The sequence below is a fragment of the Lissotriton vulgaris genome, chromosome 3_1 (genome assembly GCF_964263255.1).
Source record: "Lissotriton vulgaris chromosome 3_1, aLisVul1.2, whole genome shotgun sequence".
Taxonomy (NCBI): domain Eukaryota; kingdom Metazoa; phylum Chordata; class Amphibia; order Caudata; family Salamandridae; genus Lissotriton; species Lissotriton vulgaris.
Window position 1 is genome coordinate 881816347 of NC_141689.1, and position 24754 is coordinate 881841100.

At 48.3% G+C, this 24754-nt stretch overlaps 1 protein-coding gene across 2 annotated transcripts in view; it reads left to right on the forward strand.

Moving 5' to 3' along the window:
• Nucleotides 1-24754, forward strand: part of SPATA6L (spermatogenesis associated 6 like) — a 529514-nt gene that overhangs the window by 182541 nt on the left and 322219 nt on the right. For both annotated transcript variants that reach the window (XM_086961205.1, XM_086961204.1), the window contains exon 6: nucleotides 3503-3580. In XM_086961205.1, the coding sequence (XP_086817331.1) occupies nucleotides 3503-3580 (78 nt within the window). The remainder of the gene's footprint in view (nucleotides 1-3502; nucleotides 3581-24754) is intronic.

Sequence of the window (24754 nt, forward strand, 5' to 3'; positions counted from 1 at the left end):
GCAGCATTGGCTGGGGGTAGTTCTTTAATGATTTGTCCAACATCTTTGCCCAGTAAATTTCATAGTGCGATGAGTTGTTGGTTGGGGTCCCAAACTTGTGATCCCTCCATGAAATCTTTGAAATCCTCAAGCCAACTCTTCCATTTGCGGCCATACTGTTTCCAGACGTCAGTATTAAGGGCTCAGGAGGACGCAGGAACGATACTCCCATGAGTATCGGCCCAGGCTGTAGAGCGATGTGCCCAGAGCTGGTCGCTGCAGGTTCCGACGATTCGGGTGGTGTCGACATGGTAAGGCGCACATAGCTTCAATCTATGCTTCGGGTGAGCTGCAGTGACGTCTATGGGCCGGACTTGTAATCCGGGCCATAGGGTCTTGTCTGTTTTATTTTGTCATTGAATCACATAAACTGTAATTATAGAGAATCAGAATGTTAAGGACGTAATAGGAAAATATTTTTCAGTATGAAAGTACTTTTTCTTAGTAGACCTTAAAATGAAGTACAATATTTGTACATGAGGTCCCAAATATCATAATATTTTTGCGTACAATCTGAAGAAATCAACCCACCTTTCAAAACTGTTAGTTTTCACCATCTCCTGACACCATTCTGCAAAGTATTGTGCACTATAATTTTGCCATTTGAGTGCAATCACTATTTTGGCAGACGTTTAAATTCATCCTAAAGAGTAACACTTGGTAGCATAGAGACTGGAATTGTATCATTTCCTTGTTCCCCTTCACCCCTTTGGATGTTTTAAGAAGATTGTTTCTAAATTATATTGTATGCTTTTTCCACTTGGGGGAATCGTCCCTTGCTGTCCAGTACTCAAAATAAGGGAGTACATGCAAGGATGGACCAACCTGACAGAAATAACCTAGTTACAAACGTCTGAATGAATCTGTATGAACTAATGATCACATGATCTGGTTGTGTTTTAGGTGAACTGTTGTCCATTGATTATTGTATTAGCTAATTTCATTTTAACTCTTGATTTGCTACGATTCTCATTTGTCAACATAAGGAACATTGTACATTTTCTTGAGTTTACTAGGATTTATGTGGGCATCTCTCTACACTATATAGATACAAAAAAGCCGAGGCACACAAAAGGCAGTCCATACTCACAATCACATTCCATTCCAAGTTCTCTTTTCTTTTTATTTTCCGATTGCCTTCTTCTTGGTGTAGTACAAAAACACTGGCGGCGACACGTGTTTTGTCCTTTGGACTTTTTCAGGGCCAATCAAAATATATGGGAGACAGACCTGCAGGTCTGGATATAATTGGCTGGCGGTTTCACCGAATAACGGGCTCCTTATGCGAAGAGCTCACAAAGAATCTGTGTGCGTTCACCAGAGCCCAGGAGGTCCCTCCATATAAGCAAATAATGAACACTGCGGGTTAGTTTCACCCAGCATGCAGATAATACAACTTGGCACGGTGCGCGTTCACCAGAGCCCAGGAGGTCCTTCCACATACAACGATACTGAGCAATGAAGGCTCGTTTCCCCGGGCATACAAATAATGCAACTTGGCTCTGGGCACCGGTCATATGCCGTGATACCTCACAGGCTGATAGCGACTGTGATTACCCCTTTCTGCTCTTTCCAGAGACAAGTTGCATTATTTATATGCCGGGGGAAACGAGCCTACATTGCTCTCACATAAACATACAGTACCCAATGTACATAGACCGACTGATTTGGGTAGGCCCTTCAGGCAGTGCCGAAATATGTATGATGTTCATCCTATTCTGGAATCAGCTCACAGCATTTTGCAGCTGTTTGTATTTTGCATTTCCTTACACCAAAGGTGAGAGAGAAACAAATTGATACATCTCCTTGATTATAGAAGCTGCTTCGCACTCTTCTTCGATTGCATGTGTGCTTACAGTACACACACACGGACACACACGCACAGACACTCTCATCCTCTCTCTCTCTCTCTATGATTTACACCACTGCTTTTTCTCTTTCCCGGTGTGTGTGATCTGGTTGCTGCTGTGGGTGTGCTTGCACACAGATGCTCGCCTGTGCTTCTTACAGAGATGGCAGCAGCAGCAAGAAGCTGTCAGGCTCCCTCATTGTTAAAGTGAGTGACCAAGCAATGGGTGCTTTATTTCATTCAATCTGCCTCTCTGAAATGAGAGGGTTCAATATTTTCCCCGGTCCCAAATAAGTGGGGCCTCAGTAAAGACCAGGGACTGGTAGGATATTGAATACTAAATGCAGGACTGAGCAGGGCCTCCTCAGCCAGCTGATAAACGCTCAATGATGAAGCACAATTTGACATGGAGAGCACCGACAGGCTCCCTTGCTCATGTTGTAGACATGGTAGACATCCTGGTGATATGTTGGCAGCTCCTCTGGGTTTTTCGGAAGACAAGCACCCAGCCTCTTTGGCGTTGACCTCCCTGAAAAAACAGTTTTAGACTCTTTCAGGAGTAAGGGGAGGGGCAGAAGGGATGACGCCTAATGTATTCCGCTTTCATTTGAATACATGTTACTCAATGGCTCTTCTAGCAGGCAAGCCAACCTCCTTTGAGGCAATTGGGTAAATGCCAACCCTATTCTCCTTCTGTTTGCTGAAGGGACAGACGGTCCCGCAAAACCGGTCTTGTGGAGAATACTCGTTCCCTAGTTTGCCTAATGTTTATTAGTAAGCAATGAGTTGGGTATGTAAGCCTCCAACTCGTTTTTTGTATGTAATACAGAAACCATCATTGTTTGCCTTTAGCAGGCTATGGTGTATCTTCTCACAAAGGGCCCAATTCATAAAGAGCCTCCGCAGTCGTTGCAGAGGCTGCGTAGGCGTGGGGGAGGCTCTGTGGCCGTGGCAGGGTCTCCACAGTCGTGGTGGAATCTCTGCCCTGCAATTCCAATTGGGGAGATTCTTCCACGAGTGTGGGGACTCCGCCACAACTGCAGAGCCTCCGCCACGACTGCGGAGGCTCTTTGTGAATCGGGCCCTGAGCATTCAATTACAGCACAGAGAGAGATCGGGACCTCCACTTTCATCATGTTGTCTCGTCTTACCCAAAGTGTTCTAGGGACAAAAAGCATTCCGAATCTGAAAGTGCCCAGCCACGTCCTCAGCAAAATATTTAAATAAAGTCATAATTTCACCCACAGTCCAAGCTCTCAGCTCAGGTTTATTGACTTTGTCAGTGATTGGCAAAACCAATAAGTCTAGCTTTAATGTGCTACGACATGCAAACACAGGTATGCGCACATGCTGTTTGTGTGTTTTAGCATTCAACGCCAGTCCTATTAGCTTTGCCAGTGTTGGTTTACTACAGATTAAAGCCAGTCCTATTAGCTTTGCCAGTGTTTGCTTACCATAGATTATGATATGGGGATGGTATTGCAAAGTAGCTAGGGTTAATGTGTCATCATACTGTTGGTTTTAGATGGACTATGCTTGACATATTTTTCAAGTCGACTAGCTTTTACAGTGGACAACGGTCTCTTCTCACTGCACTTGTGTTTAATTTTTAAGGGGATTGCACCAAAGATAGAATTCTCTACACGAACAGCCATAAAAGAGTTTTCAGCTGATAAGAAGAAAAGGTCACGGGTAAGTACATTGCAATTAAAGAGAACGTATTATTATGATGCATTTTGTGATCTAAAACCACTTTGTAATTGAATTTTCTGTTCAGAGGCCAATTACTGCAGACGTTTTTGTGTGACTTCGACCCTGTTCAAGCTTTCTTCTGTGCGTGGTACCCACTTTAAGTTCAGTTAAGCTAACGAGACTTGAAAATAAATGCGTTACGATTTGCTATAGAACACACTAAGACATGAGAAATTTCAACCCACCCAACCTACAAACATCTTGAAAGTGGTCGTATTTTGAACAGTGAGCATTTGTTTACTGTTAGTTTCATGTTTATTCATTCTATCTTGGCTTGGTTATTCACTAAGCAAGCAGTCCTTTTTACAGTACACATTTTTCTACAATCATAGAAAATTGATAAAAATACGTTCTGTGGGAGGTAAACTTCTACCCTACCTTTTCCCTTTGTAAGTTATTAGTACCGCCATATGGTTTTAAAAGGATAATTTTAATTTGGCTTCTGACAACTTTCTGGAAGCAGAATTATTATTCTTTTTTTTAAATCTGTTTATTTTACATGTTCAATACATTCAACAGACAGTAGTACAACTGTTGCTCACAAAAATAACCAGCCATCGCTGTCAGAATCCCCTCATTCCCAGACCATTGCATTCGTTTGAATCAGTACTGTTGCTCTTTCATAACATCCAATCTCCCCTCTGGGCCCGGGAGTGAGGGACAAGAAGGACGAGCCGAGTGGTCGCTCCCAGTGCCTCTGCTGAGACCTGGTATCGTAGCGCTGCATTGCCTCATAAGCTGCTTTTCACCTGCCTGCCTGTGCCTAGCTAGCGCTAAATATCTTTGTCGCTGTATTTTATTTGACTGTGCTGTGTTTAACGTGATTTGCGCATCAGCCTTCAGCGCTCCGCTCATTGCCTGCAAAGTTGCTTTTTGTCTTGCCTGCTTGTGCCCAGTTGCTATTGGACTCATTGGCGCTGTGTTGTGATAGTTTCTGCTGTTTTATCGTGGTTTGCGCGTTGTGCTCCGCTCTGTTCCCCCCCTCCGCCTCCATTTTGTTTATTTGTTGTGGTCGTCGTCCTCGTGTGCCCGCCCCGCCTCCCAGCTGAGACGCCCTCCCACTGACCAGAAGTAGCGCTCCTCACCCTTCGCTCACCGTGACTCGCTCCTCTCTGACGAGCCGAGTGGTCGCTCCCAGTGCCTCTGCTGAGACCTGGTATCGTAGCGCTGCATTGCCTCATAAGCTGCTTTTCACCTGCCTGCCTGTGCCTAGCTAGCGCTAAATATCTTTGTCGCTGTATTTTATTTGACTGTGCTGTGTTTAACGTGATTTGCGCATCAGCCTTCAGCGCTCCGCTCATTGCCTGCAAAGTTGCTTTTTGTCTTGCCTGCTTGTGCCCAGTTGCTATTGGACTCATTGGCGCTGTGTTGTGATAGTTTCTGCTGTTTTATCGTGGTTTGCGCGTTGTGCTCCGCTCTGTTCCCCCCCTCCGCCTCCATTTTGTTTATTTGTTGTGGTCGTCGTCCTCGTGTGCCCGCCCCGCCTCCCAGCTGAGGCGCCCTCGCCCCTCCCCCTCCACTATCCATATATGACAGTAGTTCCCGCGCGCAGCGTTCGCGCCCAACCCGCGCCGAAGGTGCGCCAAAGGTAAGCCCGTCTACGCCCGTCTGCGCCTGGACCGCGCCCAGCGCCAGACCCCCTGTCCCCCGTCCCTCCCAGCCCCCCCGCATTACCTACGATGCCGCCACCCTCCTAGCCCTTAACCCCGGTCGCGCTCCCAACTGCGTCCTAGCCACCCCTGGCCAAACCCATGGACCTTTCTCCTGCTACTCCTGCAAATTCAGCGGCACCGACAACATCTCCGCCACGACCACACCACAGATTCTCGACCCCAACCACCTACAATGCATCCTTCTCAACACCCGATCAGTCCACAGGCACGCCATTGACCTATGGAATCTACTAGACACCATCTCTCCAGACGTCGCCTTCCTAACAGAAACATGGATGAACACTTCCTCCGCCCCAGACATCACCATTGCCATCCCGGAAGACTATAAGATCACTCGCAAGGACCGTACCGGCCACACAGGAGGAGGAATCGCTATCGTCCATAAGAATTCCATCCGAATCTCTACCAGCTCTGACGCCAACCTCGCCAACTCCGAACACCTTCACTTCCAGATCCACATCGACCCCAAGAACACACTCAGAGGCACCCTCCTCTACAGACCACCAGGACCCCGCGCAAAATTCAGTGAAGACATCACGGACTTCATCACTCCTCACGCGCTCCCCCCCAAAGACTACATCCTTCTGGGAGACCTCAACTTTCACCTCGAAAAGATCAACGACCACAACACCGCCACCCTCGTGGACAACCTCGCCAACCTCGGACTTAAACAACTAGTCACTTCCCCCACCCACATCGCAGGTCACACACTCGACCCCATCTTCACATCCAGCAACCATGTCTCCTTCAGCCACACTACGGACCTCCTCTGGACTGACCACAGCTGCGTTCACTTCACCTACAACAAGCCGAAACCCATCAACCACCCCCAACCTACCCTGCAAAGAAACTGGAACAAAATCACCACGGACCAAATCTCCGCATCGCTCCTTCGAAACTCCCCAGCCCTCTCTTCTAACGCCAACGAAGCCGCCACCAACCTCACCCTATGGTTATCCAACACCGCCGACACCTTGGCACCACTGAAAAAACGTCAAAGAAAACCTGGCAGCAAGAAAGCCTCATGGTTCAACGATGATCTCAAGAAGTCCAAGAAACTCTGCCGCTCCCTAGAAAAGGCCTGGAAAAAAGACCCAACCACCAGCACCAAGGACGCCTTCAAAAGCGCCACCCGCACTCACCACCAACTGATCCGAAAAGCCAAGAAAACAGCATTCAAGGATCGACTTGACAACAACGCCCACAACAGCAAGGAACTTTTCAACATCGTCAAGGAATTCTCCAATCCCTCGGCCAACTCCAACGACATCACCCCCTCCCAAACCCTCTGTGACTCCCTAGCCTCTTTTTTCCACAACAAGATTGCAGACATCCACAACAGCTTTGACAACCTACCCGGAAACCAACCCACCCTACCATCTGCTGACCATCTTCCCCCCGTGAACACCCTTCACGCCTGGAATCCAATTTCCACTGAGGACACCATCCGCCTGATGAACTCCATCCACTCAGGATCCCCCACAGACCCATGCCCTCACCACATCTTCAACAAAGCAGACTCTGTCATAGCACCGCACCTCCGAGACGTCATCAACTGCTCCTTCAACTCCGCCACCTTCCCGGAAAGCTGGAAACACGCTGAACTCACCGCCCTTCTGAAAAAACCAACAGCGGACCCCACCGAACTCAAAAATTACCGCCCCATCTCGCTTCTTCCATTCCCGGCCAAAGTCATCGAGAAAGCCGTCAACAACCAGCTCGCCGCTTTCCTCGAAGCCAACAAATCCCTCGACCCCTCACAATCGGGATTCAGAGCAAAACACAGCACTGAGACCGCCCTCATCGCAGCAACTGACGACATTCGAACTCTACTGGACAATGGAGACACAGTCGCCCTCATCCTCCTCGACCTATCTGCTGCATTCGATACAGTCTGCCACAGCACCCTTCTTCAGTGCCTCAGAAACATCGGAATACAAGGAAAAGCACTTGATTGGATCACCTCCTTCCTCTCCGGAAGAACACAAAGAGTCCGCCTCCCACCATTCAAGTCCGAGGCCACTGAAGTCATCTGTGGCGTACCACAAGGATCCTCACTCAGTCCCACCCTCTTCAACGTATACATGAGCCCCCTCGCGGCCATCGCACGCCAACACAACCTCAACATCATCTCCTACGCGGATGACACCCAACTGATCCTATCACTCACCAAAGACCCCAACACCGCCAAAACTAACCTACACGAAGGAATGAAAGAAGTTGCTGAATGGATGAAACAAAGCCGTCTGAAACTGAACTCAGACAAAACAGAAGTCCTCATCTTAGGTACATCCCCCTCTGCTTGGGACGATTCCTGGTGGCCGGAAGCCCTCGGAAAAGCACCCATCCCGACAGACCATGCACGGAACCTAGGCGTTATCCTGGATTCTTCACTCTCAATGAACAGACAAGTCAACGCCGTATCCTCTTCCTGCTTCAACATTCTCCGCATGCTCAGAAAAACATTTCGCTGGATCCCCTCCGAAACAAGGAAAACAGTCACCCACGCTCTGGTCACGAGCCGACTGGACTACGGAAACACCCTCTACGCAGGTACCACCGCCAAACTCCAGAAGAAACTCCAACGAATCCAGAACGCCTCAGCCAGGATCATACTAGACATCCCACGCAACGAACACATCTCTGGTCACCTTAAAGACCTCCACTGGCTACCCGTCAATAAGAGGATCACCTTCCGACTGCTTACCCACGCACACAAATCACTCTACGACATCGGACCAGATTGCCTCAACTCTCGACTGTCCTTCTACACCCCCTCCCGCCAACTACGTTTTTCCAGCCAAGCCCTCGCCACTGTACCTCGCATCAACAAGACCACCATGGGAGGCAGATCCTTTTCATACCTGGCTGCTAAAACATGGAACTCACTCCCCGCTTACCTTCGCCTCACCCAGAACCACCTAGCGTTCAGAAAGCAGCTTAAAACGTGGATATTTGACAAATAATCCTCCTCCCCTTCCTAAGCGCCTTGAAACCCTCTGGGTATGTAGTGCGCTATACAAATTTTTATGACTTGACTTGACTACTTGGGCAGTTCTCCATTTCTAACCATAAGGACATCTCCTGTGGATTGTAGCATGAGCTGTTGTGTGTCTTCCTATAGATCAAGCCCAAAGTGTCGTCTCCACAGACCCCATATTGTGCTGAATTTTCTGGGGCAGCCCCTACTTAGTTATGTAGTGTGTTCAGTGGCCATGTGGAGGTTCATCCCTCTTGTCCATTCCTGAATTTTAGGGTTCTCCACTACTCCCCATCGCCTGGCCACATCACTCTTGGCTACCGCCAGTCCTAGGGAGGGGAAAAGTAGTTGGGCAATATGGGCAAATCCAGGTTCGATCGGCAGTGCCGTTTCCAATATTGTCCCGAATGTCTTAATTATGGCCTTCCAATATGTCTGTATCGCGGGCAGGCCTATATTGAGCGGAAAAAGTAGCCTGTGACAGTTTAACAGGTGGGGCAGTATGGCGATTCTGATCTTCCAATCTTGTGTAATGTTTCTTTATCATTATACATTTTATCCAGTATCTTATACTGTACATGGGGCAACCTTGCCTTGATAGCTGCCTTTCTGGAGTGCATTAGTGCCGCCTCGCAATCTATGTTTTCCAGGGGCCCGATATCCTTTTCCCACCTTCCTCACAATCCCCCCGATCTGTCTGGCATGTTATTGTTAATAGTTTTGTATGTGAGAGAGACTGCCGTTTCTATGAGCTCTTCCTGTAGTAATCTTCCCTCTAGTGGAGCATACTCCAGCAATTTCATGCACTGTATACCCTCTGTCCTCCATCCATGGCGCAGCTGCGCATATTTTATGAATTGAGATTTGTGTAGACCATATTCCTGACTAAGCATAGTCCAGGTTTTGAGTTCCCCTTGGTCCGTTACATCCCCTATCATGGAGATGCCTAAGAGGTCCCAGGTCTCGAACCCCTTTAGTTTGCATAGTTCCTTGAATCCTTCCCCTTTCCAGAGCGGTGTAGTCTTTGTAGCCCGGCTCGTCCAGCCTATAGTTTTCGTTACTCTTGCCCATGCCTCTAAAGTAACTTGTGTTGCTGCCAGTAAGTTAGGGATTCCCTTCCCCCGTAAAGATAGTATAGATGTGTATGCGGTGCCATTAATTCCTTCTCCAGGCGGTATGTTGGGTGGTCTCTGACTCTATAGCCCTTCATTTATGTGAACGAGGAGGGAGTAGGCTTCTACATCTGGTAGCGCAATCCCCCCATTTTAGGGGTTTCGCTGTAATGTTTTAAGCGCAATTCTGGGGTGACCTCCTTGTCATCTGAGTCCCCTTTCCAGCTTGGCTGCTCTTCCGAGCAGAGAGAGGAAGAGGTCTTTCCAGCGTTCTGCGTCTTGTTTAAACTTTTGTAGGACCGTTACAAGGTTTTTAGGCCTACATTTCTCTCTTTGTGGGGTTATAAAGATTCCTAGCAATTGGAAGCCCTTCTGAACGACTCTCGCGGGCAACGGCCAGCATATCTGAGTGTTGTAAGGACAGTAGAGTGTGGACTTGTTTCAGTTTATTTTGTACCCGGAGTGCCATATTCGAATATGGTATCGAATAGAGTAGGAATTACTGTATCGGGGTTGGGAACATATATGAGAATGTCGTCCACTTAAAGGGAAATATTGTCCTCCTCTTCGTCAGTAGGAACCATTTGGAATCCCTGGATTTCCAGGTGGCCTCAGATACTACAGGTGAGGGATTCGAGGGTAAGCACGAAGAGAAGTAGTGAGATGGGACATCCCTGTCTCGTTCACTGTCCTATAGGCAATGTTGCTGATCCTACTCTGTTTGCTCTCGCCGTGGCTTTGGGTTGATTGTAGAGGAGTGCTACCCAACTACAGAATTTTGTATCTATCCCAAATTTGGCCAGAGTACGTTCTAGAAAAGGCCATCGTACCACGTCAAACGCTTTTCCTGAGTCTAGTGATAGGAATATGTGAGGTGTGTCATGGTCTTTTACCTTCATTAACCAATTACGTGTCCTTTAGAGGTTCAGTCGGGTGGCTCAACCCCGCATGAAACCCCATTGATCGTCATGGACTAGTGATGTGATGTGCTTGAGGAGGCATGTTGCTAGGATTGTGGCCAGTATCTTCACTTCGGTGTTTAATAATGAGATAGGTCTGTATGAGCCACATTGGTCATGGGGTTTGCCTTCCTTGTGTTTTCCCTTCACCACTGTGATAGAGATAGCAGCCACTATGTCTGGGACATTCACCATCATTATGCAAAAATTACTTCTGTCTTGCCAGGACATCTTTACAGAGTGCCAAGACAGCCTCCAAAATGTCAAGAGTTCCCACAGTACGCCAGGGTAACCATTATGCCACTGCTAAGGATGGTTACAGTATGCCTGGAACACCACATTCACTCCTACACACACACAAGCTCACGCTTGTGCATACTGAAGATACCTTGCCACTCAACGCTCTTTTACTCCCGGTCCCCACTCATCTATACATTTTCAGCAGATGCTGATGGCTTCACGTGCTTCCCGCCGACATGATAGCACCACCACAACACGTTGCTCATTTCCAGTAGGGACTGGGGTGGGCATAACCCCTGTGTGAGTGTGTATATAAAGATACTTCCAGTGCACAAACTAGGCTGAGTGCTAAACACGACGTGATCGCTAGGGCATAGTTCAAGATTATTACACAAGGCACCGAGGCAGGTTATACACAGGTTCCTATTGTGTGTGCGTTTGGTATTCTTTGAGGGAAGGGAGGGCTATTCTTGATTTGGTAAAGCATGGGTTATGAGAAGGAACTAACTGTTGTGGGCTTTATACCATCATCTTGTAGCTTATGCTGTGATGTTTCTACTGCTTTTTGTTAATTTTTCACGGGTAAATTACGCCGATTTGATTCTTTTTACTCGTGTATTGGTTTATCTTGGTACTTAGGCCATTTGTTATGCTGACTTTTTTGTTGCTTATTTTATCTTACACACAGCTGACGCACAAACCGCGACACAAGTCGACATACACTTTTCCCCCACTTCCCTCATACACACGCTCACATGTATATGTGATTATTCTCGATAACTGCTTCCATTTCATATGTCACACGTATTACTATCACTAGACACCATATACCTCTTTGTATGCTATTGTTTATATTTGATCCTATCCTATGTAATTGTATTTATGCATATGTAACCTGGGTAATCTGTTTCCCTCCCAACTATGTAAAGCGTTCTGATACCTTCGGGTCAAGTTCGCGCTATATAAAACTCTACAAATAAATAAATAATAATGATGTTGTTACGGGACATGAGTGCATAGATGGGGGTCGGCCATCTGTTCTTTTTTTTTTCAATCATGCATTTCTCGGTCTGTAATATGTTGACCTCCTGGCTCTTGATTGGGGCTATCTGTCTGAAATGCAAACCTTTTCAGCCAGGTATGGAGAGTTTCACTGGGCGTAGCCCTCAATAGTGCTAGAGGTGGAGTGGCACCTGAGCCCGGGGTTGTGACCCCAATTCGGGCTGTATTTTGCTACTTGTCTGCAATTATAGCATTTCCCTGCTTGGCTAAGGGCCTGACACCCTTGCTACGCCACTGAGGGGTACCATTTCTGATGGACTTGCCGCTGGTTTTGGAGATGGAAGAGATTTGGTGGAGGAGCCGATATAGCCTGCTAGGGTCTGCTCAGCCACACAGCATGATACGAGCTCTCTCCAAGGCTTAGTACAGAGGTGCACAGCTCTCTTTTACCTCAGTCCTTCGAAGGGCTGTGTACCAGACTCCAAGCAAGCTGAGGAAGGTAAGAGGTGAGTGGCTGTTGTTAGGAGGAAGTAGAGAGTGCTGGTACAGGTGCAGACAGCAATGGCTAGCTACTTACTTACCGTGCACTCATATTCCCACCCAGCACCACGCTATCTTCTTTTTTTGTGCGAACCTCTGTAGATTCAGCAAGAGGAAGGATGTGGCGCCAATCTGACGTCTGCAATGAACTCTTGCCTGAACACATGCACGCGCACACTCTCTCGCGCCACACTCCGTCACGCACACGTGCACGTGTGTTTGCTATTGTGCGGCTCTCGTACTGTGAGACGCTTCAGTTGGAGTGGACCAGAGCTCACTGCTAATCTCACACACTTGCTGTTGGCTCGGATGTGAACAAACGTGAGGACTGGGGAAAAGGACAACAGTGGGTAGGAAAAAGGGTGTATCAGAAAGCTGCAGCATTTTTAGGAGACTTGTTGTAGCACCAGAAATCTTTAAAACATATCTTGAGCCAGAAAATATATAATTAAATGGCTAACAGCTGAACATAATAATAACCATTAGATCTAGAATTCCCTATATTGAATGATATTGATTCATGGGTGGATAATCACCATACGACATTGTACTAAAAGACGTGAGTGCTGCCATGCCACTGGACCACCCGCCAGGATTGCTCCTGTTCAAGTTGTAAGGCTGATTGCCGAAACTTATGGTCGAATTTGACTACCGTGTTTCACCGCAAATACGAAAAATTCCCCCTCGCTGAGGCCTTATCCACTCCCAGAAGTGCCTATTCTTACTTACTAAACTAGTACTTTCGTTTCTACTGCCTCTTTTATTCACGCTGACCTATTATTAAAAAGGGCCATCCAGTTGCTCCAATTCGTGCACCCACGGGCACTGGCTAACATTCTTTCAGCGCTGAGTGCTCCTGTACTCATATTTTGGCTTGGCTTCGTGTGTGGCCCCACCAGGGCCGGCCTTAGGCATGTGCAAAGTGTGCACCTGCACAGGGGCGCCAAACCCCAGGGGCCGCCACGACAACGAGGATCGGATCCATTGGATACCAATCATACAATATTCGTGGCACTGGCGGCTCCTGGCAGGATTTGGCGGCCTCCGACCCCAGCTTTTTACTAACTTCCAACCAAAGCCTGAGTCGCCCCCCCCCTCCCCTCCTCCACCCTTTCACTTCCCTGCTGGCCTCTGGCAGTGGCCCCGCACTGACATCTGTTCCCCGTTCCTGATTGGGCAGCAGGGGCGCCGGGGTGTTTCAATCATGCACAGACACGCCGGAAGCCAAGGATAGAGTGATCTGCGCGGCAGCTCGCAGAGTGCACAGACTCAACCTAACCTAGTGCTTCCCGTGCGTTGTGGTGCCTTGGCGTATGTGAGTCTCTCTCTCTAGTCTCTACAGTGCAGCCATTTCTGTGGTGTGGTGGTGCCACTGGTGGTTGTCCTAAAGCTGAGCTCAGAATAAGGTAAACTAAGTGAAGTAATAGTATAATGCACCTGGCGCGTGGGGGGCAGATCTGCATGTAGTTGATTCTGATTCTGCAGCAGTGTCACTGACTCTGACTGACTGCTGCGTCAACTCCGTGAATGAAGGTGTGGGTTGGTTTCACACCTTGGCTTTGTCAGCAGTGGCCGAGCTGAGGCCCGCAGTGCGAGGTCGGATGCCTTTATTGTCCTTTCATAACTTGTGCAGTAACGCAGGGTAGTATAATTAGGGGGCTGCAAGAGACCCTTCAGAATCTCTGTTCACAATCACCCGTCCAGCCAGGGGTTATTTCTGCTGCCCGACACTATTACCACACAGGAATCCACCATGCCTAGCAACCGCAGAGCCGGGCTACCCTGACCTGGAAGGTGTGTATCAAGTTCACGCTCCACGGGATCCGCCTGCAGCAACAATGCTCCACCTCCGGACCCTCCGAACACCCTGAAGTATAAACACAGGGTGTTCAGACGATACGGCGAGGGAAAAACCCCAAAAGGGGAAAAAACCCAGAAAGAATAAAGAGGAGGAGGAAAGGGGCAGCAGGGATAAAGAAACTGTAAGACAAAAATACAAAGGTTAATACAATACTTAACCCTACTCTCAGTAATTCTCACTAGTCTAATAACCCCTAAATTCACCTGTAGCAAACGTGCCCAAAAACACCCTAGTGCTGTCTCTCCCGTCTTCCTTCCTTCCTGCACAACACAAAAGAACGTATTACCAACAAGCAGTAACACTTCAAAAATAAAAGCCTTCTTTGTTGATAGCAACATACCCCATAGTACAAAAAAGGCTTTGAAGAATAGATCCAAAGAAATTGTTAATTGCGCCAGGACTTAAGTAGCACGCCTGCGCATTAACGCTGTAATGAGTACCTCCTATGGTATAAGCCAGTGCATTAGTATCCTTCAGGTCCTTAAACACGAATAAGGTAACCCAAACACGGCATGACGTAGTTCCTTCACTACTGTCATCCGCTTTGGTATTTAAATCCACTAATCCAATATAGTACCCTCAACTTCGTGACGGCAGTGCGGAGGTCCGACTCCCCCCCTGCACTCCGCCACTTGCACCTCCAAAACAACGGGTACCGGAGCACTCCAGAAGACCCTCTCCTGGCACTTGTCAATAGACACAGTAATTCTTTTTGCTAAACTTCCTCACAGCCGCGAGGCAAAGAAAAAACAGGCAGAGTCACTCCACTTGTGCAGTAAGCACTAAACCGATCTGCAGGAAGAACGAGCTAGCCAGCGCGTATTCACAGTCAACCGGAACGTAGGCTTCTCCCCCTCGCAGCCGCGAGGGACAGAACAAACAAAAACAGCGTTGCTCCATTAGCGCAGAGAGCGCCTAAATCTATACAGCAGTAATGAACGCGCTAACCGCGCGTTAACAAAAGTTACCGGAACGTTGGCCCGAGTTCAACATCAAAAGGATTCCCCAGTAACCTAGAACCACCGGGAGCAGAAGAGCAGCCGCTACCTCCGCCTCACAGAATCACGAGCACTGAACGTAAGGCTCCGCCCAGGGATATCCTGTTCCGCCGGGCATGCTGGGAACAGTAGTTCAGAGCCACAGCCTGCTGGGAAATGTAGTTAGGCAGGCGCGCTGGACTTACATCCTGACAGTACGCCCTCCTCCCAAGCGCCTCCTAGGCCCAGGCTTCGCAGGGAATCTATCATGGAAGGATCTCACACCCCTAGGTGCATGGAAGTGATGTACCGGTTCCCATGAATCTTCCTCGGCACCGTAACCCTTCCATGAGACCAGATACCAAAGCACCCCTCTGCTATATTTGGAATCACGGATAGACCTCACCTCGTACTCCAGATTCCCGTCACCAGCAACAACAGGAGATGCTGTTCTGCGAGACGTGAGTGTCAGATTCTCGTTTGCTTCCTGGGTATGATGCGATGCACAAAGGGGTCCACCTCCCGACGTCCCCCCTACTCTGGAATATATACAGAGTATGGAGGCAATCAGGTGAGGGAAAAAAGAGAAAAAGAAGGAGCCGGAACCGCTGGGAAGAGGGATACCTAAAAAGAAGAACACAGGGTAAATACACAGTGAAAACAGTCTACACTCCAATAGTCTCGCTAGTACTATACTAATACCTGGGGCTGTAATGTAACCGACCAAAAATCAAAACTAGTCTTTCCAGAGCTACTTCTCTCCAAGATCAATAAACGAGAACCTATAACATAAGAGAACAACCACGTTACTTCCATGCGCATACCAATCTGCCAACCAACCCACTATATATAACATACATACCATAAACAAACATTCATAGCAACCAAGGATAACAATCCAAGCAAACCAGAGATTCTTCCTGAAGATGTTTGAACGAACCCCAGAAGTATATTATATATGAGTAGTTGATATCCAAGTTGCACCCAGCGTAGAATCCCAAAGAAAATAACAAACTCAATGTCCATAGGAATCAGCAACCAAAAGGATGAACTCCCAGCGCCCGACAATAGCGCGAGTTATTTAAGTCTGAATCCCTCAAAACAAAATCCCCAAGAAGAACCAGCCGGTACTTCCAATGCGGAGGTCCTAGACTGAAGCGAATACGAAATTAGCGCTTACCTGCGCTAGCCGTGCAGACGAGAAAGTCACTAGCAAAGGATGCGGAAAAAGAACCAGAAATCCAAAGTTTGTTTTCCTCTCAGCCACACACCTTCCAAGGAGCGGTTCTGCTCACCCACGCTTTCCTCAGCGTAAGCGGAACCAGAAAGGGTCATAAGCAAAGGTAAACAGCGCGGCTCTGAAACGAGAGTCCTAGCGCTATTACCATGCAGGCTGCATGCACGAGGCGCCGTCTCCAGCCATAAACAAAACTCCGTCACTCAGCCAGGCTGCACCACGGGGATGTCCCAAGACGAATTCAAGCAACGGAAACAGGAACAAATCCCAGGCACCGTGGAAGGAAGGACAGCTTCACCAGCAAAACATCCAAACACAACAGAATTACGCGCACAGAAGGGGCGCTCAAGATGACCTATATAGGTTTTGCTCCTCCCACAAAGTTGAGCATGCTGGGAGATGTAGTCCACTACTAGGCAGGCGCGGGGATCACCTCCTGACAGTACGTCCCCCTCCCAAGCACCTCCTAGAACCAGGCTTATCCGGATGGCCAGCATCTGTCAGATTCTCGTTTGCTTCCTGGGTATGATGCGATGCACAAAGGGGTCCACCTCCCGACGTCCCCCCTACTCTGGAATATATACAGAGTATGGAGGCAATCAGGTGAGGGAAAAAAGAGAAAAAGGAGGAGCCGGAACCGCTGGGAAGAGGGATACCTAAAAAGAAGAACACAGGGTAAATACACAGTGAAAACAGTCTACACTCCAATAGTCTCGCTAGTACTATACTAATGCCTGGGGCTGTAATGTAACCGACCAAAAATCAAAACTAGTCTTTCCAGAGATACTTCTCTCCAAGATCAATAAACGAGAACCTATAACATAAGAGAACAACCACGTTACTTCCATGCGCATACCAATCTGCCAACCAACCCACTATATATAACATACATACCATAAACAAACATTCATAGCAACCAAGGATAACAATCCAAGCAAACCAGAGATTCTTCCTGAAGATGTTTGAACGAACCCCAGAAGTATATTATATATGAGTAGTTGATATCCAAGTTGCACCCAGCGTAGAATCCCAAAGAAAATAACAAACTCAATGTCCATAGGAATCAGCAACCAAAAGGATGAACTCCCAGCGCCCGACAATAGCGCGAGTTATTTAAGTCTGAATCCCTCAAAACAAAATCCCCAAGAAGAACCAGCCGGTACTTCCAATGCGGAGGTCCTAGACTGAAGCAAATACGAAATTAGCGCTTACCTGCGCTAGCCGTGCAGACGAGAAAGTCACTAGCAAAGGATGCGGAAAAGGAACCAGAAATCCAAAGTTTGTTTTCCTCTCCGCCACACACCTTCCAAGGAGCGGTTCTGCTCACCCACGCTTTCCTCAGCGTAAGCGGAACCAGAAAGGGTCATAAGCAAAGGTAAACAGCGCGGCTCTGAAACGAGAGTCCTAGCGCTATTACCATGCAGGCTGCATGCACGAGGCGCCGTCTCCAGCCATAAACAAAACTCCGTCACTCAGCCAGGCTGCACCACGGGGATGTCCCAAGACGAATTCAGGCAACGGAAACAGGAACAAATCCCAGGCACCGTGGAAGGAAGGACAGCTTCACCAGCAAAACATCCAAACACAACAGAATTACGCGCACAGAAGGGGCACCCAAGATGACCTATATAGGTTTTGCTCCTCCCACAAAGTTGAGCATGCTGGGAGATGTAGTCCACTACTAGGCAGGCGCGGGGATCACCTCCTGACAGTGAGGGCTTTCTTTAGCAATTGTACATGGAACACCGGATGGATTCTCAATGTGTTGGGCAATTTAAGTTTGTATGCGACAGGGTTGATGCGTCGCACCACAGGGTATGGCCCAATAAATCGCGGATGGAAGATACTCCTCATCTTGAAACAAATGTACTTGGTTGAAAGCCACACCTTGTCCCCTACATTGAACAGAGGGCCAGGTGTTCGGTGCCTATCTTCCCAACATTTGTACACCTCTTTTGCCCTCAACAGATGTTTTTGTACCGCTTTATGCACCCTCATCAATGTCAGAACATGCTCCCTCACAGATGGCTGGTTAACCAAATCATCAGGTATATGGATTGGCAAGGTGTGAACATCATAACCATAATTGGCCCTGAACTGTGACATGCCTATGGAACTGTGCCAAGCATTGTTATATGCCATCTCCGCCATCCACAGTAAGTCCACCCATGACTCATGTGCTTCTTTAGAGTAACAGCGCAAATACTTCTTTAATGTTTGATTCAGACGTTCTGTCTGGCCATCTGTTTGGGGATGGAAGCTAGTAGATAACGCTGCCTCTATGCCCAATGCACTGCACCACATACGCCAAAAGCGAGCGATGAACTGTGGCCCCCTATCAGACACAATGATCTGGGAATGCCATGCAAACGAATGATTTGAGAGGCCAGTAACTGAGCTGTTTGACTAGCTGTGGGAAGGTTCACACACGGCACGAAATGTCCCATCTTCGTCAGGTTGTCCACCACCACCAACACAGCTGTGTTTCCCTTGTCAGGTGGGAGACCCGTAATGAAGTCCAGACTTATGTTCAACCATGGACGATCAGGCGTGGGCATAGGCATCAACAAGCCTTTCTTTTTAGTTGTTTCCCCCTTCGCTCTGGCGCATGTGTCACATTTACCAACCCATTGAGTAGTGTCCTTGACCAAAGACTCCCACCAGAAATGCCTCCTAAGCAGTTCCACGGTTTTTGTAATTCCCGGATGTCCAGCCGCTGGAGCTTCGTGACACCAACTGAATGCTTTCTTTCTAATCTCCTCATTGGGAAGAAACAAGCAATCCCCTTGGAAAGGTAAACCCTGTCTTATCTTCCTACCTGATTTGGCAGTTGCCCAACGAACCCAGGAATCCATAGACCTGGAGCCCTTGATGTCATCCAGAAATTTCTCGGCCCGGATCACACACACCACTTTGGTGGCAGGAATGATATGATATGATATGATATGATATAGTTTTTGTAAAGCGCGGCTTACACTCCAAGGAGCATCTTGGCGCTAGTGGTGAGAGTGACCAGTGGAAAAAGAAGAAGGGAAAGTGCTGACAGAAAGAACTAAGGAGAGTTAGGTTAGATTAGTTTTAGGACTAACGTGTCAGGCGCATTAAAAATCCAGGTTTTGAGGGCCTTGCGAAATAGGATTTCAGAGGGGATCTGACGCATCTGGGAGGGGAGTTTGTTCCAGGCTCTAGCTCCCAGAAAACCTAGCGATTTGCCACCTTTGGTTGCGAGCCTGAATCTAGGGACCACCAGTAGGTTCAGGTTGGAAGACCTGAGTGATCGAGAGGGGGTGTATTTTCCAAACCTTTGGGACAGGTAGGAGGGACCCGACTGGTGGTAGGCTCTGAAGGTGATGAGCAGGATTTTAAATAGTACTCTCTTATGAATGGGCAGCCAGTGTAGGGTTCTAAGTGCTGCTGAGGCAGATGACCTCCTGGGCAGCCTTAGTACTAGGCGGGCTGCGGTATTCTGCACCATCTGCAGTTTGTGCAGGACGCTTTTATTGGAACCTGCATAGATGCTATTGCAGTAATCCAGGCGGGATGTGATGAGGGCCACAGCGATTGTCTTCCTGGCCGTCAGGGGAAGGAGGTCGAAGAACCTTCTTAAGCCCTTGATGATGTTAAAGCAGGACCCTGCCACGGTACCTGCTTGTTGCTTGAAAGAGAGGGCTTCATCAAATCTAATCCCGAGGTTGCGGGCTGATTTGATTGTGTTTGGCGGGACCTCAGCATCTTGGGGCCACCACTGTTTCGGGCAGAAGAAATTATCTTGACCGAAAGGGAGGATTTCCGTTTTTCCTGAGTTACACTTGAGGTGGTGGGTTCTCATCCATTCAAAAGTGGCGGTAAGACAGGTTTTCAGATTTTCTTCAGCTGAGGTAGTGTTGTCTTGGACCAGGATGAGCTGCGTATCATCAGCATAAGATATTGTGCTGATGTTGAAGGAGCTGATGAGTTCTATCAGGGGGGTCATATATAGGTTGAAAAGAATTGGGCTTAGGCTAGAGCCCTGTGGCACCCCTGTGTTTAGTGCCTTCTCGCCTGACCGATAGTTTCCCAATAAGGTGACTTGCTTTCTATGGCTAAGGAAGTTTTTTAGCCAGTTTAGGGCGGTTCCTGCAATACCCAGGTTTGCCAGGCGGCCAATTAATACGGGATGGGAAACCGTATCAAAGGCCGCCGACAGGTCGAGCAAGATCATGACGGCTTTTTTGCCTTGGTCCATTGCTGTCTTGAGGGTCTCTACTGAATGTAGGAGGGCTGACTCCGTGGAGTGTTTTGCTCTGAAGCCTGCTTGGTTGGGATGTAGTAGATTGTTTTCCTCCAGAAATGCAGTCAACTGTTTGTTTACAGCTGACTCTGTGAGTTTAAACAGTAGAGGGAGCAGCGATATAGGGCGGAGGTTGGAGAGTGTGGTGGGGTCGGCAAGGGTTTTCTTTTGAAGGGGTTTCACGGCAGCGAGTTTCCATTCAGAGGGAATGGCAGCGGTAGCAAGGGAGGAATTAATAATATTGTTTATAGTGGGATTCACAGTGTCCACTATGGTTTGGAGTAGCAAAGGGGGACACGGATCAAACGGGGAGCCTGACTTGGTAGAGAGGATAGCTTGGCGAGTTTCCTCCATGTTGACCGGGGTAAAATTGCTTAGCTGCGGGTTTTTGTTGGTTGTTGGTAGGTTTTCCTGTAAAAGGGATTCGGGGGGGTCTGGAAAGTCTTTAATTAGGTTTTGAATTTTTTGTTCGAAATAGTCTGCAATTGAGTTGCACAGGGCGAGAGAGGGTGGGATCTCTTGCCTAAGAATTCTGGGATTCATGAAGTCATCGACTATTTTGAAGATTTGCTTTTGATTGTTGTTAGACTTAGTGATGGCTTCAAGGAAATGTTCTTTTTTGGCGATTTTTATCATTTCGTGATAATGTTTCCTAGCAGTTTTGTAATGTAGGAGTTCAGAGTCGCTATAGGTGCGACGCCATTTCTTTTCGAGGGTTCTAACCTCTGAGCGCTTGTCTTTGAGGTGGGGGGAGAACCATGGGGCACATTTTTTGTTATGCTTTTTTCTCACTATTTGCGGATTGGGGGGTTTTCCGAGATTTGTGATCCATGTGCAGAAATTGCTGTAATCTGTTTCAGTGCAACCAGTGGGGAGGGGTTTTAATTTCTCGGCAACGAGGTGCAGATTGGGGGAGTTTGCTAGTTTTTTCCAGTCTGTCTGTGCCTGAGTATCAGTTCTTGGTTTGGGAATGTTTGTCCTTTTTTTAAGAGCGAGGTTAAAGGGGATTAGCCAGTGGTCAGTCCACGTTTGCGGCAAAGGAGTTGCTGTGGTAAGGGTAGTGAGATTGGTGCAAATGCAGTCCAGGATGTGGCCTGCTTTATGCGTGGGCTTCTTGGTCCGTATTTCCAGTCCCAAAATATCGGTGAGTTCATTGAGCCATATTGTGTTAGGGTCATTGACTTTGTCCAGGTGGAAATTTAAGTCGCCCAAAACGGTGAAGTTGGCGTATTTCATGGCGAGAGTGCTGAGTGCCTCTTCAAAACTAAGTGAAAAACCGTTCTGTGGTCCTGGTGGGCGGTAGATGAGGGCACCGGCAAAGGTGTTTTCATCATTTATCTGGATGCGGAAACCTATGCTTTCTGCTCCCTTAATGTCCGATATCTCGAACGTGGAGCATTTTATGGAGTCCCGGTGGATGATGGCAAGGCCACCACCTCTTTGTTCCTGTCTGTCAGCACGTTGGATGAGGTATCCATGTGGAACAGCCTGGGCTATAACAGGGTTGCACCATGCTTTTAGCCAGGTTTCAGTTACAAATAGTAGGTCAAAGTCGTTTTCTGTGATAAGGTCATAGATATGAGCTCCATTTTTACATATTGACCTAGCGTTGATTAGGGCTCCTCGGATCAGGGTCAAGTCTTCCGTAACGGGTGACCATTTCTCTGGGGTGAGAGTGGTTTTACATGAGTGGCAGCTTAGAGGCCCTAACCAGTTTTCGACATTGATCACATTATGACAGCTTTTACAGTTGTTGTTTAGGGAGAGGATTTTTTCTCTCGTTAGTGTAGGCATTAGGTTAGTACATACCTTAGATTGGGCTGCGTGGCGTGCCCTAGGCCCGGTCGTGGCGCAGACGGGCGCAGACGGGCTTGCCTTAGGCGCGCCTTCGGCGCGCAGACGGCGCTCCCGCTGCGCTCGTCCGCTGCGCTTCCTCTGGAGGCACATTTTGTAGGGGGATATGGGGCGTGGCCTGAAAGTGGGCGTGGCCTAGATTCTGGCCGTGATGGCGTCAGGCTTCGTTGCAGCTGGCGCTGAGGAGCGCTGTCAGCTGTTTAGGTAGGCTTCGTATTTTAAAAGCAAAGTACAGTGAAATGCAATTCAAGTTTTAAAAAAGGTTCTATTCCTGCGTGCTCCCGGCGTGTGCCTGCGGAGTTCTGGTCAATTTCAGTGAGTGGCGCTCGATTTGGCGCTTATTTATGCTGCTTGGAGGGGGCGTGGCCTAAAAGTGGGCGTGGCCTAGATTCTGGCCGTGATGGCGTCAGGCTTCGTTGCAGCTGGCGCTGAGGAGCGCTGTCAGCTGTTTAGGTAGGCTTCGTATTTTAAAAGCAAAGTACAGTGAAATGCAATTCAAGTTTTAAAAAAGGTTCTATTCCTGCGTGCTCCCGGCGTGTGCCTGCGGAGTTCTGGTCAATTTCAGTGAGTGGCGCTCGATTTGGCGCTTATTTATGCTGCTTGGAGGGGGCGTGGCCTAAAAGTGGGCGTGGCCTAGATTCTGGCCGTGATGGCGTCAGGCTTCGTTGCAGCTGGCGCTGAGGAGCGCTGTCAGCTGTTTAGGTAGGCTTCGTATTTTAAAAGCAAAGTACAGTGAAATGCAATTCAAGTTTTAAAAAAGGTTCTATTCCTGCGTGCTCCCGGCGTGTGCCTGCGGAGTTCTGGTCAATTTCAGTGAGTGGCGCTCGATTTGGCGCTTATTTATGCTGCTTGGAGGGGGCGTGGCCTAAAAGTGGGCGTGGCCTAGATTCTGGCCGTGATGGCGTCAGGCTTCGTTGCAGCTGGCGCTGAGGAGCGCTGTCAGCTGTTTAGGTAGGCTTCGTATTTTAAAAGCAAAGTACAGTGAAATGCAATTCAAGTTTTAAAAAAGGTTCTATTCCTGCGTGCTCCCGGCGTGTGCCTGCGGAGTTCTGGTCAATTTCAGTGAGTGGCGCTCGATTTGGCGCTTATTTATGCTGCTTGGAGGGGGCGTGGCCTGAAAGTGGGCGTGGCCTAGATTCTGGCCGTGATGGCGTCAGGCTTCGTTGCAGCTGGCGCTGAGGAGCGCTGTCAGCTGTTTAGGTAGGCTTCGTATTTTAAAAGCAAAGTACAGTGAAATGCAATTCAAGTTTTAAAAAAGGTTCTATTCCTGCGTGCTCCCGGCGTGTGCCTGCGGAGTTCTGGTCAATTTCATGATGGATTGTTCCTCCTCACGCTGTTTCAGAGGGATTTCCTGTCTGGAAAGAGCATCCGCCTTCCTGTTCTCCGAGCCAGGACGAAAGGTTACCACAAAGTTGTACTCGGAAAAGAACAGCATCCACGCATTTGCCTTTGCGTCAGATGTCTAGCAGAGGACATGTACTGGAGGTTCCGGTGATCGGTATAAACTGTCACTGCCTAACAAGCCCCCCACAGATAAGGTCTCCACTCTTGGAAAGCCTTTTTAATCGCCAAGAGTTCTTTCTCCGCAATTGAATAGTTGACCTCAGCCGAGCTCAACTTCTTCGACAGGTAAGCAACCGGATGGAGCTGACCCGAGTGTACATCTCTCTGAGACAGAACTGCCCCTATGGCTTCATCTGAAGCATCTGCCTCAACTATAAAAGGATGTTCCAAAACAGGATGGGCCAACACCGGGGCTGTGATGAAAGCATCTTTCAGAGCTCTAAAAGCCTCCTCAGCCTCTCTTGTCCACACAAAAGACTTCCCTTTTCTTAAGAGCCTAGTGATGGGGACCGCTGTCTGGGAAAAATGCAATATAAACCGACGGTAATAATTGGCGAACCCCAAGAAGCTCTGCACCTCCTTCACGTTCTTAGGGGATGGCCAATCCTTCACCGCCTGTACTTTCCTCTCGGACATTTGTAAACCGTTAGGACTGAGAATCACACCCAGAAATTCCACCTCTCGCACCCCAAATTCACATTTACTCAGTTTTACGTATAAGTGGTGCTCCCTTAGTTTGTCCAAGACTTTGCAAACATGTTTAGTATGACGTGATACATCCTGTGAGTAGATCAAGATGTCGTCAATATACATCACGACAAAGTGGTCCACATATTCTTTCAGAACATCGTTTATGAAAAACTGAAATGCTGTAGGAGCATTACAAAGCCCAAAAGGCATCACCAAGTACTCATATAAACCAAATCGCGTCTTGAACGCCGTCTTCCACTCATCCCCCTCTCTTACTCTGACCAGGTGATACGCCCCCCGTAGGTCCAGACGGGTATAAATCACAGCCTCTCTCACCTGATCGAGCAGAACTGAGATGAGTGGAAGAGGGTAACG